Source organism: Harpia harpyja, chromosome 16 (assembly GCF_026419915.1).
Source record: "Harpia harpyja isolate bHarHar1 chromosome 16, bHarHar1 primary haplotype, whole genome shotgun sequence".
Classification (NCBI taxonomy): Eukaryota; Metazoa; Chordata; class Aves; order Accipitriformes; family Accipitridae; genus Harpia; species Harpia harpyja.
The window spans coordinates 32,616,866-32,635,991 of record NC_068955.1 but is presented as its reverse complement, the minus strand read 5'-3'; the positions used below and the strand labels follow the sequence as shown (position 1 = coordinate 32,635,991).

Below are 19,126 nucleotides of genomic sequence, written 5' to 3'. Positions count from 1 at the left end.
TGCCTGCTGCCAACGGTGCCTGGCAGGCAGGGTTATGGGACAGGCGAAGGCTGAGTCCTGTGCTGTAGGCAGCAGCCTGCTATGAAATGAGACCCTAGCTTGAAGGGATGCCCACCCGGAGCCTAGCAGCATGACTTGTTCATCCCAACAGAAAAGGTCTTGCGTTGAGGTGTCACCAAACAGCTGCTGGCTACAGTGGCTTGAAAGAGTTCCACCCTTTGCCAGTGCCTTCCCCCCCCAAACCCACATACTTCTCAGCCTATGGTTTACCACCTCCTCTGTTGCAAAACCCTGCTGCTTTCAGGGCTGTGCTGTGAACAGGATGAAAGAGCTAATGCAGCCACAAAAGCAAATTTTGCCATGAAAATGCTGAGGTTTTGTTGGGGGTTAAATTAAACACAGACAGTTCCCTCATCTAGTTTAGTTCAGCAGCAGGAACAAGTTACTGGAGTGGATGCAGATGGAAATACCATCTAAGTGAGTACTAAGTGAATATTGCTCTCAAGCACCTTGCATTGCAAAAACGTGGAGCTGGAGAGCTCTAAATGCCCTAAGGAAGCATGGAATTGGTTACCTGCTTTGGTGTTTCACAGCTTGGGCAAAGCATAAGGTGCCCCAGCAGGCTTCTGGATAAAAGCCCTGTTAGTTTAATCAAAATGTCAAAAAACTCTTTCCAGACTGCTCCAGGCACTTGGCAGTGGTCCCACTTAACATCCCATTACTAGAGCAGTGATGCTTTAGCTTCAAATGGGATTTCTGTTCGTTTTCTCTTCATATAAAAATCCTTTTGCTTCCCTTGCTCTCCATCTCCAAGGAAGCCCTATGAGCAGTAATTTCTGCATAGCAAAAGGCTAAAGGGCCGAGTCGTGCATGTGAGAGCAGTCATCCACAGCAGTAGTAAGCAAGCATACAATAGCACTCCTCACTGTGTGGTGAGTGTGACATATTTTCCAGGTGTGTAAATGCCATGTAAATGCCCTCACACAGTATTCAGCCTTTGGTTTGGGTTCTGTTCTTTCCCATAAGACCCCAGAAATTAAGTTCTTCCATGCAGCTCCAACTGAGGTCTCGTCAGCCTCAGCTGCGTGGCCCCGGATCAGCACAGAGAGAACATGGCAATTTGTCCCTCAATTTGCTATCATGGGTGGGAAGCAAAAAATTTAAGAAAATGAAAAATGGCAAAGAAAATTCTTACACATTTTTTTTTTCTTTCTTATCATCTAGTCTAACCAGAGGTACAAAGGAGACCTGAGCCCCAGGGGATATGGACCATCCAGCCCAACTCACAAGCTACCTGCCAGCTATGCTGGGGATAAATGGGGAAGTGAAATGTTATCGCGCAACTCTCCCCAGGACGCCAAAGAACGTATGTGTCCCAAACCAAGCTCCCAGCGTCCAGGCACCTTTTACACCACACATAGCAGCCTCAGGCAGCCAGAGAGCTTGGCACCGCAGCTTTGCATTTCAGGACTTAATTGAAAAGTTTCTGTGAACACATGTTTTTGCTCACTCTCTGTCCTGGTGGTTTTCTTTCTTTCTTTACTTTTACTATAATGGTCTGTCCACTGTTTTTGGTTGTTGTGTGCATGTAACCAGACCTACCCAAGGGCTTTCCCTCTCATAAGGCTCTGCACAAGGAGTGACTGCACCTGTTAGTGATAAGCAATAGACCAGCAGTGGTTTTGGAGGAGGTTCCAGGTAGTGCAACAACCAACAGAGCAGCCCTGAGGAGCTCGCTGACTCACGTCAGGACTCTCAGGCAGCCTGGGACAAGCGGGGCAAAAAGGTGATCACCTTAACCCTCCTTCCAGCTTGACCCTCCTCCTACTCCCAAGGAGAGAGTTTCCTTTCCCCACCAAAACATTTAAGCGTGTCTAAGCAATCACACACATTCAGGTCAATCCCTTTCACTCGCTTCCTTTGCTCCTGTCTCCTGCCACACATGCAGTGCCTGCCTGGCCTGTTCCTTCATGTGGTTTCAGAGAATTCCAGCCAGCAGATCTGCCAATAGGAGATTCACATCACTCCCTCACCCTGCGCGTGCTATGTGGGGTCACAGAGCATGAGAAAGACCAGGAGCCCTGCTCACCTCACCCCCTTATCACACCCTGCATACACCTGTAGCAAGCTGTCTCCCAAAGGCCACAACCAGTGTTCATCCCCTGTTCAGCTACCGTGGTCTCCTGGAAGCAGGAGCCCTTTTGGGACGACGGAAAGCCCATAATATGAGCATTATGGACATGTATCTATTAATAACACTGAGTTATTCTCCACAGTCTTCAGGAGTTTCATGGAAAAAGTGATACTAGATTATGTGTCGCTGGAGTTTTATGAGTGTGCTGCTCACTCCCAGTTCATGCTTCCTGCTACTTCTCTTTAGCTGCACAGCAAAATGAGGACTGAAAAGTAGAGGAGCAGGACTACAGCTCAAAAACAAGACTCTAGTTTTAGGTACTCACAGAGCTGGCCTTCCACATCAGGCAACAGCGAAAGGGCAATGGGAAGAAAATAAATGGTAACAGAGGCACAGAAAAATGGGAACCTCGTTCTCAGAAACAGATAGTCAGAGGTCAGTCTCCCTGACCTCTGCTGTCTCATGTGGTCTGGGTTTTTTCCCCTCCCTGGTGCTAAGTTTGCAGGGCAATTTCCTTATTTCAATAGCCTGAAGGGAACTAAGTAACTCAAAAACAGGAAGATGACAAACTAAGGCAAAAACACAACAGCAACACCAGACATCAGGGAAAAAGGACCCTGTCCCTTGACACTGCTTGACAGCATTGGTGGGAGCAAAGACACTGCCAGATCAGGTTTTACACCCTTCAGCAAGCTTCTGCTAGTTGGTGTTGCAGGGTTTTATGTCCTTTGAATGAGGTGTGATGAACAGGATAGGTTAGTAACACGAGAAACAAGATTGATCCCAGTATAAATTTATATATAAAATAGGGGAAAATATAGGTCTTTACCAGGACCAAGCTACTAGAAAGAAAATTAACTCTATCCCAGCCGAAACCAGGACATGAAGCAATGAGGCCAAAATCTCAGACATGTAGTGCGTGTCCCAAAACTTGCCCTTGTCCTGGGGGACAGTCACACTGCAAGAAACCTTTAAGCAGCTTTTTAGGTTCAGTGATCACTGTGGACGACGAGCATTTGGCTGTTGCTTTGTGATTCCTCCTCTCCATCATTCTGGAGAAGAACTGCAGAAATCTAGGTTTCTCCCAAACAGCAAGTAAGGTTTCAAAAGCTGAAGGAAGTTCAGAGTATTTGGTTGGGAGAAAAGGGGAGATTCCCAAAGTCTGCTCCAGCAGTCTACCAGCCTCCAAAACTGTGGTGGTCTCCCTTTACACGTTTGTTCCTGATGGAAGTTTGAAGGTCAAAATGTTGTTGCTCAACCTATCGCTCTAAAAGCACTTAAGCTTGTTCTTTAAAACTAAACAACAAAAGTAAGCACTTTCCTTTGGTGTATTTACAGACAATAAAAATGCTGAGCCACATTTTGATCTTCCTTACACTTTCCCTGCAAACGCATTAATTTAATAGGATTTGTGACTGAAGACTTAATTTCATTCCCTGCTCTCTACCTTGTGCCTTGTTTCCCCAGAACTTATTCATCAAATGGACGAGCTGAATGATGAGTTGCTAAAGAAGATCACAAACAATAAAATTCAGCCTCCCCAGAGGAATTTCAAAGTGGAAAAGCCTCAGCAAGTTTTTGTGCCCCTCACCTTTGAATCCAGCACTGAAGAAGTCAAAGCTTGGCTGGAGGCAAAGTCATTCAGCAAAGAGTAAGATCTGCTTTACTACCATATGAAATGCTGCTCCTTCATTTAAAAAGGAGTGGGGGAGGCAGCTTGCAACTTTTCAACTGGATTACAAATCACTTGTATTTACTTACAGAGCCTGTGTTGCAAATTAGATTTCAATCATATTAAAACCAGGCTATATGACCAGTATATTCAGAGCCCAAACTTACTCCTTTTCTTTCTTATACACTATCAAATAAACCTTGTCTTACAGCGCAGCAAAAGACCTAATGAGTAGCTGCAAATAAACGAATGGTCTTGCTTACTCTCACAACTCACAGCCAAATACTGCACAACCTCCTAGCGCTGGTGCTTGTCTGGCCCCAGTTAGCCAGTTCAGAGTGCTGAACTTAGAGAAAAATAACTAATTAACTAACTAAACGCATGGCCTGTGGGAAAATTCCAGATGACTGCCTGTCTCTGGAGAAGCTGTCCTAAAGTATCTCTGAGGAAGAGCCAGACCCTCAGCCGGGACTAGCAAATCTTCCCAGCCACTAGGGAAGGACCAAAAAGCTGCACATGGTCAAGGATTACAAGTTACAACTCACACTCTGCACAGCGAGCTAAGAGGAGCTCCAGGATTGCTCCCCAAACGCGATGCAACCAGAGTGAAATCACTGCAGTACCGGTGGGGCTGGGTATACAGTGGATGCCAGGGTGACTCTGGCTTCACCCACTTCTCATGGCTTGCTGTCATCCCCACCAAGAGCTTGGGTTACCCAACAGCTGCCACCTCGGCACAGCCCCAGGGCCTTGCATGTGATACGATCCTGGTGCAGGGGCTGCACATCAGCTGCTCCTAGCCCTTTTATCTCTGACTCCCCTCACCTTCAGCAAGAGGCCACGTGTAGCACAATTATCATCTCCTCGCTTTGTGTCTTCCCAGGACAGTGGAACACCTTGGTATCCTTACTGGAGCTCAGCTCTTCTCCCTCAACAGAGAGGAGCTGAAGAAAGTGTGTGGTGATGAGGGAAACAGAGTATACAGTAAAATCACAGTGGAGAAAAACCAGCTGGAGGTAAGTAGCTTTCTGTACAACTCCTACCTGAATGGGTGCCTGTACCAGCAGTGTCAGATATCCCATTAAACAGACATGTTAAGAAACTTAATTTAAAAAAAAAAAACCAAAACCCCCAACCAAAACCCACACAACCAAAAAACCACACTACCTAAAAATCATGAGAAGTCTTTTAAGGAAAAAGGCCCCAAATCTGTAAGGCAAATCACCCTGTCTCCACTAATGAATCTGCCTCCTTACCAGTATCACGCATCCCTTTGAAACTAGCTCTACTCTTAAAGCATTAGTTAAATACTATAATTTAACTATAGCTTGACGTTAAAATTCAAACCTCCTCTTTTGTTTCCATTCTAGAAAAGCAGAGGGGAGTCAGAGCTCCAAGAAATCATGAAGCGTCGCCAGGAAAGGATTGATTCTGCTAATTAAAATCTATCTGCTTTATTTCAGCTATTAGTCATAGTAGTGCAGAAAAAGGGAACGAAAGCAATGACCCCCAGTCCAGACAAGAGACAGCAGTGCTCCACTTAGAGATGTAATAGCCATCAAAGTGACAATTTCTTGAACACTGTTGATAAGGGTAGACAATAAGACCACGTCCCATTGGGAAAGGTGTTTTAATATTGCATGAAGTATTTTTTTTTTTTATAACTATATATTTTATACTGAAATTTTATGTGCATGCGATCAGAGCAGATCAGAATTCACACGTGTCTGAATGTATGACAATGGCTGGATTCAAGCAAAAAAGACTCCGCAAAGCTTTTCTCATAGGGCTGTACCTGCTCCCACCCTCCTTGCCTGCGTGGCTCAGGAAGAGAGGGCATGGCACAGAGCGCAGAACAAGCCAGCCTGAATGTTTAGAGTCTGGACCACAGAAATAAGTCTTTTCCCCCACTTTTCATTTCCTTCTCTGTGGCAGATATCCCCCGCAGCCTACTAGCAAAGGCCCTGTGACAATTCACTGTCCTCCTTCTGTCCCCTCCATGCCCCCTCGTTGGACGAGGCTGGAATTGCAACACACATGACCTAAGACTGGCTGCTTCCTTAAATACGTGTACCAGTTAGTGCTGTCTTTGAACAGTGGAAATGGGCTTTCACTGCCTAATAACGAGGAGAATCCAAGATTTGAATCTGCAAATAGGTGAGCTCAGCCTGATCACGCCTGCTTACGCAAAGGCTGAGGCTCAGGGCAGCTGTGCAGCCCTTCACCTTGGCACTGATCCTGTATCGGAAAGTTGCAGTATTGCCAAAGCCAGGCCTCAAACAAGGAGACAATAAGCCCATACCATTTGCTCCCAACCCAGTCACACCCAAAGCCCTTCCCAGGGTGTTCATCACTCATCCCCACCTTCACATTTTCACTGCAAAGAGTAATCTGAAATGCTTCCTAAATACCTAAGAAACAAAAACACACTTGGAAAGGTTGTTTTAATACAAAACAAATGGCCACAAGAAAAAAAAAACAGTATCTAGTAGAGGCTGTTGTTCTTCACTTCCTGGTTTTCCTAATAATGCTATGTGCATATGTATACATATATATCTCTCTAGTGAAATACCCCCTCACTCTTACAATCTATAACTGGGGAGGAGGAAAAAATCCCTTTCCCTAGAGACATAATTAAGTGATCATGCATCAATAATTCAGCCAAAGTTTTAAAAGCTGAAGCAAGCATATAGTAGATTTCCTGTCCACAGCAAGTTTGGCACACACGGTATTTATATCTACATTTTACTTACAGACCAACTTGATAAGAATGCAGTAAAGCACACACATCTATAGGAACTGCTCACAGACTAGGAAGACTTTGTCTTTCTCTCCCATTCACACACTCTCACTTTGGTTGAATGGGAATTCAGGCCCAGACTCCACAAAGACTTACACATATGCTTTCCTTTACATGCTGTGAATGGTCCCACCTTCTTTAAAGGTTAAGCAGGTGCCTAAGTCTTTGCACAATTTGAGCCTGTTCTTGCACATTTAATGGAAAAAGCTGTACAGCTCTAAAGCAGTGGCTGGGGAACACGTGTCTAAATCTGAGAATACTGATGCACCTCTCAATTTTGGCTTTGTTCTTCCAAAAATGTTTCTAATGGATGATGTATTTTCTTAAATGTTGAAATAGGACCAGCAGTATTAGGGTGCAGGCAGGGAACTTACAGAGGAGGATCATGTTTTTAGTCACAACCCTGCTGGCTTGCCACAGTGGTTGGAATTTGCAAAGGGCACTCACCTTGTCAGGGAAGGATGAAGACAACAATCCTCCTGAGAAGCCCGGGCTCTGGATTAGGGTGGAGATGGGAAGCAGGTGTGAACACTGGTAAACCATTGGCGTTAGAAGCACAGGAGGCTAAATAATTTCTAAAATGAAAATAAAAACAAATGATGAGCTAGGAAACACACCATTCTTGTCTTCAGGTATAAAGGAAAACAAATCACACAGAATTATAGTTACTTGGGATTATAATAGAAGCGTACACAACAGTTCTGTAAAGCTGGGAGCCATGGGAGCATTTCGTAAAATAAATATATCAGTAGACCTTATTGCAGAAGTCACTTTTAAAAATTTCCATATGACTGAGCTGTGCATCTGTTATATTTGTACTGCCTGCAGATAATGCTATAATGTACTGTACATTAATGTAATTGAACGAAGGATAAAATGATATAACCATGCACTGTATAAGATTTATTAAAATAGTTAAGTTATACTTATAACTCCATCTCTGTCTCACTTGGATATAAATGAAAGCAACAGGACACAAAAACAGTCGATAAGGGCTGCTTTTCATAATGACTTGTCGCTCTAAGTTACACAGCAGAGTATCTGAAACCGCGCGTTTCCTTTTGTTTCTGGGGGACTGCTGTTCAAAAGGAAGGATGTTATGGCCTTGATAACCATTCATGTCTAGAAACAGGGGTAAGTGAAAATCCCACATACAATAGCAATCAAATGCCGGGAAAGCTACCAGCTGAATCCCAAACATACCCTTGCTCATCCTCTTGAAGAACAAATTTCTCTTACCTGTGCAACATGCAACTGAGACAACACGCCAGCGTTTACACACACAGATACTGTCCAAGACTACATTGTGCACTGGCAAGCTAAAAACACCTAACCCTGGTCAATGCCAGCTAATACTGGCCGGGAAGGGATATACAAGGAGGCTCCGTTATTCCTTGGCAAAGGACTCTGGAGACAATGAGAACATGTTTCCTACACAGTCACAGAATTCAAACAGGACTTAAACCTAACTCCTTTTTCCATTATCCTCTCTTTGGGTTGGACAAAGCATGAGAAGGTTGTACAAAAGCATATCCTTGTGTATCAGGAAGGGAAATAACTGTGGCAGCTTCCACAATTGGAACAATACAAGACAAAATGAGGGGAACAGCACGATCCAAAGAGCCTCTGTTTAAAGGCCAAGGGGCAGATTCTGCAACATTTCCAGCCAAGTCCCATTCCCTATTTCAGAAGCACAACCACGTTAACAGGATCGCCTTCTCCGGAGTTTAAATGAAGTTGAGGCGAATGAACATCCGTAGGTGCCCAAGAACGTGTGCCTTGCTGGGTTAGGGGGGCTCTCTCTGGCATGGCGGTGCAGGCTGCAGCCCTGGCTGACCAACTCTGTTGAGCCTCGCCCCGACAGCGAGGGATGAAACGCACCGTTCGGCTCCTGCAACGGGTTAACACAGGCGTGGCATGGCTGCGAGTCTTCCCTCAAGCCTGCTAAACGGGGCGAACGCCTCACCCTCACCAACCCTCCCGCCGCCATCTTGTGTCACCGGCGGAGCCCTATCCCGGAGAGGCCCCGCGGGCCCAAGAGGGACGGACGTCTGAGGGGCGGCTCGGGCGCCGTGCCCGGCCGTGAGGAGGCCTCCCTGGGGAACCTCTCCTCGCCCCCAGCCCACACGGACAGCGGCTCTCCCGAGGGCCGGGCAGCCCTCGCCCCGCTCGGGGCCATGGCGGGCAGGGGCAGCCGCATCCCCCGTCACCGAGGTAACCACCACCCCTCCGGCCCTCACGAGCCGCCAAACCACCCAATCAGAAACTTATTTTTCCTCCTCCCGCCCTCCCCCAGCTCCTCCCGGCCGCGTCCATCATGCCCCCCGCTCTTTTGATTGGTTCGCCTCCTCCTTTCTGGGATGGGATTGGCTGCGGGCGGGCGGTGCGCCCCCTCCCCGCGGGCGGCGGGCGGCGGGAGCGAGCGAAGGGCGGGTGCGCGCGCAGGCTGGCTCCCCTCCGGGCGGGCAGGGTTTCTTATAGGAGGCGCGAGCCCCCCCCACCCCGTGGATTATGTCGGTGTCCCCCGTGAAGCGGCAGAAGATGGAGTCGGTGCTGGACCAGCTCAAGCACCACACCACCGTGGTGGCCGACACCGGCGACTTCAACGGTGAGAGGTGGGGGGGGGGGGCCTGTCATCGCACACACCCCCCCTCCATAGAGAGTGGGCGCGCCCGGCTGAATAGGCGAGCGCCCGAGGGGGAGCGAACCACCCTGGCGGCGGGGGGCGAGGCGGGGGAAGTGTCGCCCTGCGCCCGGGAGGTGGCGGAGCCGCGGCCGCTCGGTTGCCGGTCGCGGCTCGTTGCGCAAGGCCGGCGTTGGGAAACGCGCCGTTACCTAACGCGGGGCGGGGGGGTCGGGAAGGGCAGCCCGGAGGGAGGTCTCCGGTTACTGCCCGGTGCCGATGGCTTCTCCCGGGATCCGCTGTCCGGGTTACGGAGTCCCGGCGGGAAGCGTCGAGCTCAGCCGGTGTCCTTCAGCGGCTTCCGTGGGTCCGGACCGCCCGCTAATTAACGCCCCCGCGGCGGCTGCAGCCTCAGGGGGTCCCGCTCCACCGAGTCCCAAGCGAGACCCGGCCAGCCGAGCCTGCCGGTTACCGCCTCCCCTTCTGCCACACGCTTCCCGGGAGTCCCGGCCTTGGCAGCTTGTGGGCTTGGCCCAGTCCGTGCGGTACAGCTGTCAGACCCTCCGGTGATTATCGTTGTATTTTTTTTCCCCCAGTTTGACTTAACGGTGTGCGCAAACCCCAATGGTCAGCTCCACCTGCTGTCGCTAGTAAGTGCCAGGCTCGACAAGATAAGCCCCGTGGGGCTAACAAAGTTGGCTTTTTCCAATAACCAGTCTAGATCTGGGGTTTGTTTTTGTTTTCAAATGGCAGAAGCAAAGAAAATAATGCGAGAGCGCTTTTGTTCTCCGTATCTCATGAGAATGAGCAAGCACTCCCCTTTCCGAGGAAGGGAGGTGGCGGTGTCCGATGATAAAGCCACTTGTTCCGAAGCTGTCGCTGCCTGAGCGCCCGCACAGGCACACAACTTTTTCAGTACATCAGAACTGAAAAATCCCTCCCCTGAACGTCTCTGGGTTGCGTGGAGCAATGCTTCTCAAATCCCGTTCTGCCGTCACCGAGGCCTGCAGTAATCCCATCTGCTGCTTACCTAATCCTATAGGTGATGAATAAACGATCCTAAATGGCAACCGTCAAATGTCTTATATCAGTAAACCTAAGATGAAGAGTGCACAGGGGTAGCAACAGCTCAGACACCTGCCTCGTGATGCTGTGTGTGTGTATTTACATACTTGCACTGACTCTAGGTAACGCACATCTGTTAAATACTTCGGATTGCTTGATTTCAAGTGTCAGGCTGAATGAAACAGTACAGAAAAACTGTTACTTGCCTTTAAGAGTCCATCTGACATGAGAGACAACCACAGTACCATGAAAGGTTCGGAGCATTGATGCATTGCATCGAAAGAGTTGCAAACACAAAGTGATGAGATAACTTTAGCCTTGTCAGATTAGTGTACCTTCGAGTAGCAACAAACCTGGCTAAAGCCCAGTGTGTGCTGAAATGGCGTGAATTCAAAACATGCTGTCTACCCTGGTTTCAAAAAAGCATAATAAAAAGAAAAAATCCTTGCGGTGGCCGAGGGGGTGTTTGCGTATGGGCAGCAGTAAGGAGGCCGAGTGCTGTCCACTGGGAAGTTTTAACAAGCTCCTTGAAACAGTTTTGCTGTTGATCTCTGGCTGCGTGTTGTCACCTGTGGGTCTGTCCTACAGTCCAAAGAAGGCTACAGTCAACATCTGACTCCCTTCCTGTAAAAGTTACACACTGATGCTGGTTAAAGTGCCATTGTTGCTAATACTGGTTCCCAGTTTTGTTTATAGATAAACGTGTCGGTACAGTGCTGTGTAGGAAAGGATGCCGGTTTGAATGGCTCCTGAAGCAAGCACCTGCAGTAAGTGGTGGTGGCCTCTTTAGTAGCTGCACTAGTTTGGCTTTTTAACTAAGCAGGACCAATATACGCTTACTCTTTTGCTCAGCTTTCTTTGTGCTCACAATGAGGAAAGGTGGCACAATGGTCACGGATCGCCTGCTGAAAGCTTGTACTGCACAGGTAAAACACAGGCTGCTAACTGCTTTCCGAAAGACCTAAAGGAAAACTGGGTGACAGACTTAATGACATTAATTTATGCACATTGCCAGAGTCTTCAAATGCTGCAAGGCTGGAGAGGAGTAATATGCTCTGTCAAAACTGAGTTCTCTAAAATTGTGTGTATGCTTCAGAACTGAGTTTTGTTGGTGTACTGCTTTATTTTAAGCAGTATCCACGTGAATTGAAGTGTGTTTTGAAGGACTTGTTTGTATGGATTGGACTTGCTCCAGGATCATGATCATTGCCTAGGAGGGAGCTACGGAAAAACAGTTCTTATTTTCTTCTATGACTGAAAAAATAAAGTTGCACTCTCTAACTTGGGTTTTCACCCCTGTGCAAAAACGCTGAGGAAAATGAGCTGGCAATAAATATTTTGTTATTTTTGACATTTAGCTGTGTTAACAAGGGAGCTTGTAAGCAGAAATCACTGAAGGGCCTGCAGAGGCTCTCCCCCATTTGCTGAGTCAGGCTCTGCATGCCAGGCAGCTTAGGGCCAGACAATGCATGGTCACAGCCTACTCTGGTAAACAACAGGTATCACCTGAAATAGGTGTAGTCCAGGGCTTACAGTAAGCCAAAGGGTCAAATACCTTCTGTAAGGAAGGAAGCCTGGCAGTACAGGGAAATTACAAGAACAGACACTAAGAAACTGTCTGCAACTATTTGAAAAAGTTGTAAAATGCACTACGAGTCTAGCAACTCCGAAAAGATGAGTTTCGCTCCTGTTCTGGTTCTAACAGTTGTAGACAAACAAAAACCCAAAAGCCTAACTGCCAGAAGGGAATAAAGATCCTCTCATCTTTACTTCCCCACTGTGATTCCTGGAACTCAGCCACGCTGGTGAATATGATATGGACAGATGTGAGAAACTGAAAATGAGTACCACTTCTGTCCATCTGTCACTTCTACAAGTTTATTTCTTTTGGGCAATGTCTATAGTAGTGAGTAAACTTTGCTGTATCTTACTACTGTAGCTCTGTTAGCCTTGTTCTGGTACTTCTGGCAAAAGCCAGCTTTCAGGCAGTGGTATTTAAACATCATTGTGCACTAGTCTGCTCTATTAGGAATGCTACTATACTACAGCTGTAAGTGTTTACATTCTCACACATTTGAGCAAAATCCTTTTAATTGCTCAGGCTTGCTGATTGTTTTAAACAGGCTGGTTTTATTTCCCTAGCAATTGATGAGTATAAGCCCCTGGATGCCACCACAAACCCATCTCTGATACTAGCTGCTGCTCAGATGCCAGCTTACCAGGAACTTGTGGATGATGCTGTTGCCTATGGGAAAAAACTTGGCGGGTAAGTAGAGATATTTTTTTTTATCTCTGTAGGTCTATATTTAAGATACCTTATTTATACAAATAGCGTTTAGTACTGTTAGCAGTGTACTGGGGTTTTCCCGTCATGTACTCATGGCCGTATCTCCTGCCCTAAAAAGCCTCAACCCTTAAAGAAAAATTTCTTATGCAGGTTTCAGATGTGCTTTGAAGAAGTGCATCTCCATTTACCAGTTCACACATGGCCTTCTAGGACTGCTCAGGAAAACACTCTTGAGTGAGTTGACAGCATTATAGGAAATAGTGTCCAAAGGCTAATACTGCTGGTGGTGCACAGAGGGCAGAAAATAAACATGGAGCAGAGCAGAAGTGGCTATTTGAATTCTAGAATTTAATGTTAAATGGGCTGTGAAATTTGATCTTCAAATCTGTGGCAAGGTGTGAACGCACTTTTTTCCCCTCTTCCCCCCCATAGAAATGATTTTGCTCTTCGTGGTTTTCAGGTCAGAAGAGGAACAGATCAAAAATGCTTGTGACAAACTCTTTGTACTATTTGGAGCTGAAATATTGAAGAGGATACCTGGCCGTGTGTCCACAGAAGTAGATGCAAGGTTGGCTCTTTTTCCTCTGGGTTATCCTGGATATTTGTACATGCAAAAAGAGACATGATGTGAGTTGGAGAAAGATGTTCTTGACTAGACAGCTCACTGTTATAAGACTAGCAAGACTTTATATTGCTAATATTTGTTTAATTAGAGCATGGATTTCCCTTAGTTTGCTGGATTATAACTCTGTAACAAAACTTTATGAAAACAAGTAATGCTGAGCTTGGATTTTTGTAATCTTCCTGTTGGTTCTTAAGCAAGGGAAACCTCATGCTTCCAGTACACTTAGTTTTGCTCATTCTCTTCTGTGTGATAAAGTCTTCTCAATTTACCAAGAGATCTGTTTTAACAGTTTATTTCAAGACTTGCATAGGATTTTTCTGTTAACCTGCCCCTTGCCAATTCACTTCTAATGCTCAGCTTCTGCATTCATTGTGAAAAACTTGAGGAAAACTTGAGTCTATAACTTCCTCAAGGAAAGCTATCTTGAGCTCTGGATCCTCTGAATCAAAGAGTATCAGTGCTGGCATATACCTACTTGATTGGGTCACAATCCAGGAAGCATCTCTGAGAACAAAAACCTGCTATTGGCATATAAATGCTGATAAAACGGACAATGTTTCTCAGTGGGGTTTGCAGGAGACAGCATTTAAAAAAAAATAGTTTTAAGCAGTCCTGCTCTTGTTTCAAAGGTTGTCCTTTGATAAGGAAGGAATGATTCAAAGGGCCAGGCGCCTCATTGACCTTTATAAGGAAGCAGGAATTGGTAAAGATCGTATTCTCATAAAGCTCTCTTCAACATGGGAAGGAATCCAGGCTGGCAAGTAAGTGTTTCTGTACTTGGTATGCTGATTCATAGCATGCTTCTGCCTGTTCACAGGCATCTGACAAACGCATTCTGCACTTAAAGAATTGTTTTGAAAGCACGGCACCAGGAAATCTGTTACTAGGGCTACAGCTAGCAAGCAAGGTGCTCTGGTACAGCTTTCTGTTGAGATAGGAAAAGTTTGTTCATACAAGGGCCAGGCCACAGAGCTTCCTGAAATATCATGCTAAGTTGTCTGCATTTGGTTCAAGAAACAGCATTAAATAAAGCAGAGTCTGGCAGCGCAAAACATTTGCTGTTAGCTTAAAACTTTAAAGCTTATAAACTGTACCACATTCCTAATTTAACTCAAGAAATTCAGTAGTTTTAACCCACTAGCTTGGTACTAGAATATAAATTCAGTAGCTGTTTTAAGCCAGCCTATGTCTGCAGGGTTCTGGAAGCAGAGTATGGGATTCACTGCAACATGACCTTGCTGTTCTCCTTTGCTCAGGCAGTTGCCTGTGCTGAAGCTGGAGTTACTCTGATTTCCCCATTCGTAGGACGTATCCTGGATTGGTATGTTGCAAATGGAGATAAAAAAACCTATGAGCCTTCAGAGGACCCAGGTAAGCTTTCCTTTTGACATGTTGTTAAAAATACAATAGCTACTCATTCAAACTGCAGTTTACTCATACAAATCCTCTTATGAAAAAATGTTGGGTTTGAGCTTTTGATGCTCTAAATAATCATTTGTACTTCAAATGAGTATTTCTGAAAGTTGCTGATTTCTCCTCTTTAGGAGTGAAGAGTGTCACTAAGATCTACAACTACTACAAAAAGTTTGGCTACAAAACTATTGTGATGGGTGCTTCGTTTCGAAATACGGGAGAAATAAAAGCGCTTACAGGCTGTGACTATCTCACTATTTCACCCAAGCTTTTGGCAGAGCTCAGCAAAGAATATGTCAAGTTAACTCCCACACTCAGTGTAAAAGAGGGTAAGTCCACTTCTATGTACATGGACTTGCTCAGTCTCCCCTTCTTCTCGACTGTTACAAGTCTGTGTTTTCATTCGGCTTTGTGGTGCTTGCTTCCACTCTGCTTTAAGGGTAAGTCTTGACCCCTCTCTAAAGGAAATACTGTAGCCTCACTACAACAGTAGTGCTACAGTTGCTGACGCACATAGTTGCTTCTTTAGGGTCTTGGGTCCCACTGAGTACACTAACTGGAATTATGATGGGTTTTGAGTGTGCCTAAATACTGTGCACCCTCTCTTGAGAGGACAGGGAGAGTAGAAGAAGGTACTTTATACTTCATATACTTAGGAAGAAATACTGAATATTAGCAAAGATGCCAAACCTTGTTTAATCTTATGTTAATATTGCATCAGTGATGCAATTAGCTCTAGACATGCCAAAAGGTGTGTTTTCCCTCCAGAAACTCTAGAAATGAATCATATGCAAGACTAAGTGATGTGATACTGTGCCACGACGGCTTTGAATGTATGTTCCCATAGCACTACTCTTCCTTTTGTGTAGACTTATTAAAATGCTATTTTACAACTCAAAAGATGAGATTTGTGCACAGCTGTAGTCATGGGTTGCTGCTAGCTGGCTTGTAGGCCTGTTATCAATTCAGCTTTTGTTAGGTACTGCCAAATAATCAAAGACCTAATTGTTCAGCATATTTGCTTAGAATGTCTCGCTGCGGTAGGACTGTTGCATAATTCTTTCTAATAGGCCTGAAAGTAGCGTACCATTCAGAAGCAGATACAAGATAACAGCATACACAAACATTGTATTTTAAGAAAAACTGATTATCTAGGCTACATTTTTTTCCCCCAAAAAACCAGATCAGGAGCATTTTCAATCTTGCAACCCAAAGCATGCTTCTATAGCAAGTCATGTTGAAAGTGGTGTTTGAAATTTTTCAACAGATGGAGATGGTCAGAATCTTGAGACTGTTTTAGGAAGCCTGTGGTATTTGATAATAATCTGATACTATGGTTTGTCTCTTTTTCAATTCCCCTTGCACAGCTCAGGCATGTGAGCTTGAGAAGATCCACCTGGATGAGAAGGCATTCCGCTGGCACCATAATGAAGACCAAATGGCTGTGGAGAAATTATCTGATGGGATCAGAAAATTTGCTGCAGATGCAATTAAGCTGGAGAGGATGTTAAAGGTAGATGTTTTATCATGCTGCCTCTTGCCATCTCTCATGTTCCTCCCAAGTACTGCAGCTAACCCGCAGTTCCTTGTGGTATGGCTAAGGATTAGGAACCTGTAAGCAAGTCTGATCAGGTATTTATACAGGCAGTACACATTATGTAGGACAGGCAGCTAGCAAACTGGCCACCTAAATTAAGTGAAATTGGTAAACTTCACTGCATCTCATGAAAGAATTCATGCCAGATGTCTACAGCCACACCTGCTGTTTGAGGCCCAAGGCAGTGTTTAGACTGGCAGCTAATCAAGATAACACTACTATCAAAGTGAAAAGTCCCTTAAGTCTAATTCTAAACTCGTTAGCTGTCAGCAGTGGTACAAGACACATAATCTTCAGATAGTGAGCTGGAAAAAAATCATGCTTGTACTTGGCACTAGGAAGCACCAAGAACAGGTATGCTGAGTATAGCCAGGCCATATGAAAGTCTTCTGTTGGTTTGTGGAGAGTCTTTCAACTGGGATTAATTGTACTGTGTGGTTTGGGGGTGAGGGGGCAGAAATACACACCATGTATAGCTGATCTAGGCACTTACTCTTGTTGACTAACAACTATTTAGTAGTGACTTAAGCCTGCACTGCTAAAGCACAGTTCCTAAACTTACTCAGCTGCTGTTTGTTTACTTCTCTCTTTCTAGGAGCGAATGTTCAGTGCTGAAAATGGAAAGTAAAAAAATCAGAATCTTCCTGAGTGGTCAAGGCTGAATGAGTGGATCACCTGAGGTTAAATGGATGTACAAATGTCTTACCTGTAAAAGTCTTATGCTATGTATGGATAGATTTCTGTATCATGCTTTTTTATCAATTTGCAAAGGGACAAATAGAATTTCAAATTTTTGTGGCACTTTTGTCAATACATGCAAATTAACACAGACTTCCCTTGTAATGTGTTCATTTCACTGCTGCAGGAAACACCTGATATAGTATTTTAATTTTTTAACTTTTTGTATTAAATTCCTAATTAAGTCTACACTCCTAATACATTAAGAAAGCAGTTTTGTCTTTCATGCTGTTTTACTGTGATTAAAGACAAGACACAGGTTTCAAAAGCCCTCCTTGGTACAAAACCCACAAGTACTCTTATAAGACATGTATGTATGTATGTATACACACTAAATCAATATAGTTTTGTCCCTTCCTTTCTTCATTCTGCAGCCAAGGTAGCACCAGTAGTGACTTACTGGTTGGCAAACCTGGTGAAAGCCATCATAATTAATATTTCAAGGCTTTTTAACGGGGGGGGGGGAGGGGGGAAGCTGTATCATAAGCAATTTTTAGGAGTTTTGTCAAATACCAGTTTTGTTTATGACTTGCCTAAGAGCCCAAAGCAAGGTAACAGCAAGAAGATGGAATTGATTGAAGCTGAAAATGCCACTGCGATTACAACACAGGCATAAACTACAAGTACCCTGATGCAGTTAATTTTGAAAGTGTAGCCTTCAATAACGTGTCTCAAGCAGTTAATAAATAACTTGATAATGGGTTAATCTGAACTGACAGAGTGAACATGTGGATACAACTGAAGACTGTCTGTTAGAGCTTTGTATATTGTCTTTGGAGGAGTTACTGCTTTTCTTTACGCAATAGTCATGGAATTGCTGCCAACCCTACCCCAAAAATGAGGGGGGGTTGTGTTTGGGTTTTTTGTGGTTTTGTTTGGTTTGTTTTTTTTTTTTTTAAGTTCTATCACACCCCTCCTTTCCTCATTTGCAAAAGTAGTGGCTTAAGGACAAAGAGGAAGAGCCATGTGGCAGCCTTCCTCAGGAATGACCTAATCCTAATGCAGCACTTACCAATTACAGGGCTTTCTATTAAACTGGGATGCATGTGATTACATTTTATGCTGTGTATTTCCTTAAGCCTAATTAAATATATCTCTTATTAGTTCATACTGGTCCAGTTCCATCAAGAGTAGACAAGAACAAGTGATAGGACAAGAGGAAATGGCCTCAAGTTGTGCCAGGAGAGGTTTAGATTGGATATTAGGGAATTTTTTTTCACCGAAAGGGTTATTGAGCATTGGAACAGGATGCCCAGGGAAGTGGTGGAGTCATCATCCCTGGAGGTATTTAAAAGACGTGTAGATGTGGCACTTAAGGACATGGTTTAGTGGTGGACTTGGCAGTGGACTCAATGATCTTAAAGCTCCTTTCCAACCTAAATGATTCTATGATTCTAACAGGTTCCTTGTTTATATTAACTGTTTCCTGATAAAGCTGCCTGAACTTAACCTCTTAAAAGAAAAAAAGGCAATACTGAGGCTACAATACTTATACACACATGCAATATCCAGCTTGAATAATACAATAAAAACAAGCCAAGGGAACAACTGGATCAGTAGCATCAGTGTGACACAGCAGCACTATTGTCAGGACATTGCCATAACAACCTGGGAACTGTTGTTTCAGCCACAGTGACAGCTGGCTGTATGCTCACAAACCAGATGCAGGTCTGATAACAGAACCGTATCAGACATCTATGTGGTGTTGCATCCTCCCAACCTTGCCCTGAACCTGCCCCACACAGGGTTGGGAACAGTGCCAGTCTACCAGAGGGAGATGAAGCCGCCTCAGAGGACCGATCTAGACCCCTCTGCTCTACAGGTGTAGGTAACAGTGAGAAGCAGGCAACAGTAGAAAGCAAGCTGTCCAGAGGGAGGTGACCTTTCTCCCTTCCTTTCAAAGGTCAAGCTAGCATTAAAAGCTTTACCCTGCCCCCACCTCCCTACACTGTGCCACACAGCCATCTGACCTACCACTGCGATTTAGATCCCTATACTCATTACAAACTGTTAACAGAGTATTTGTACCCTGCTGAAAAGGAAACAACTTCAAGTACAGCAGAGGCGCCAAGTACAAGTCTGTAGGCTCTCTGCTTTGGCTCTAGCTTTCTCAACATCCGTATTCTGCTCCAGAACATGAGATGAGGGGAGGTGTAGCTTCTCAGCAGACAA

The 19,126-nt window shown here is 45.1% G+C and overlaps 2 protein-coding genes across 2 annotated transcripts in view; both read left to right on the top strand.

Moving 5' to 3' along the window:
- EPS8L2 (EPS8 like 2) overlaps positions 1–7,530 on the top strand; it is a 68,630-nt gene extending 61,100 nt beyond the window's left edge. Inside the window, exons 18-21 of the mRNA XM_052811974.1 lie at positions 1,225–1,366; positions 3,602–3,785; positions 4,690–4,822; positions 5,177–7,530. Coding sequence (XP_052667934.1) covers positions 1,225–1,366; positions 3,602–3,785; positions 4,690–4,822; positions 5,177–5,248 — 531 coding nt within the window. The 3' untranslated portion in view covers positions 5,249–7,530. The remainder of the gene's footprint in view (positions 1–1,224; positions 1,367–3,601; positions 3,786–4,689; positions 4,823–5,176) is intronic.
- A 1,462-nt stretch (positions 7,531–8,992) lies between these two features.
- Positions 8,993–17,666, top strand: TALDO1 (transaldolase 1). Its single transcript, XM_052812001.1, has 8 exons — positions 8,993–9,214; positions 12,437–12,560; positions 13,042–13,149; positions 13,836–13,967; positions 14,402–14,577; positions 14,751–14,948; positions 15,987–16,132; positions 16,812–17,666. Exons 1-8 carry the CDS (start codon positions 9,118–9,120, stop codon positions 16,842–16,844), a joined length of 1,014 nt encoding a protein of 337 aa, XP_052667961.1. The 5' UTR covers positions 8,993–9,117; the 3' UTR covers positions 16,845–17,666.
- The last annotated feature ends 1,460 nt before the right edge of the window (positions 17,667–19,126 follow it).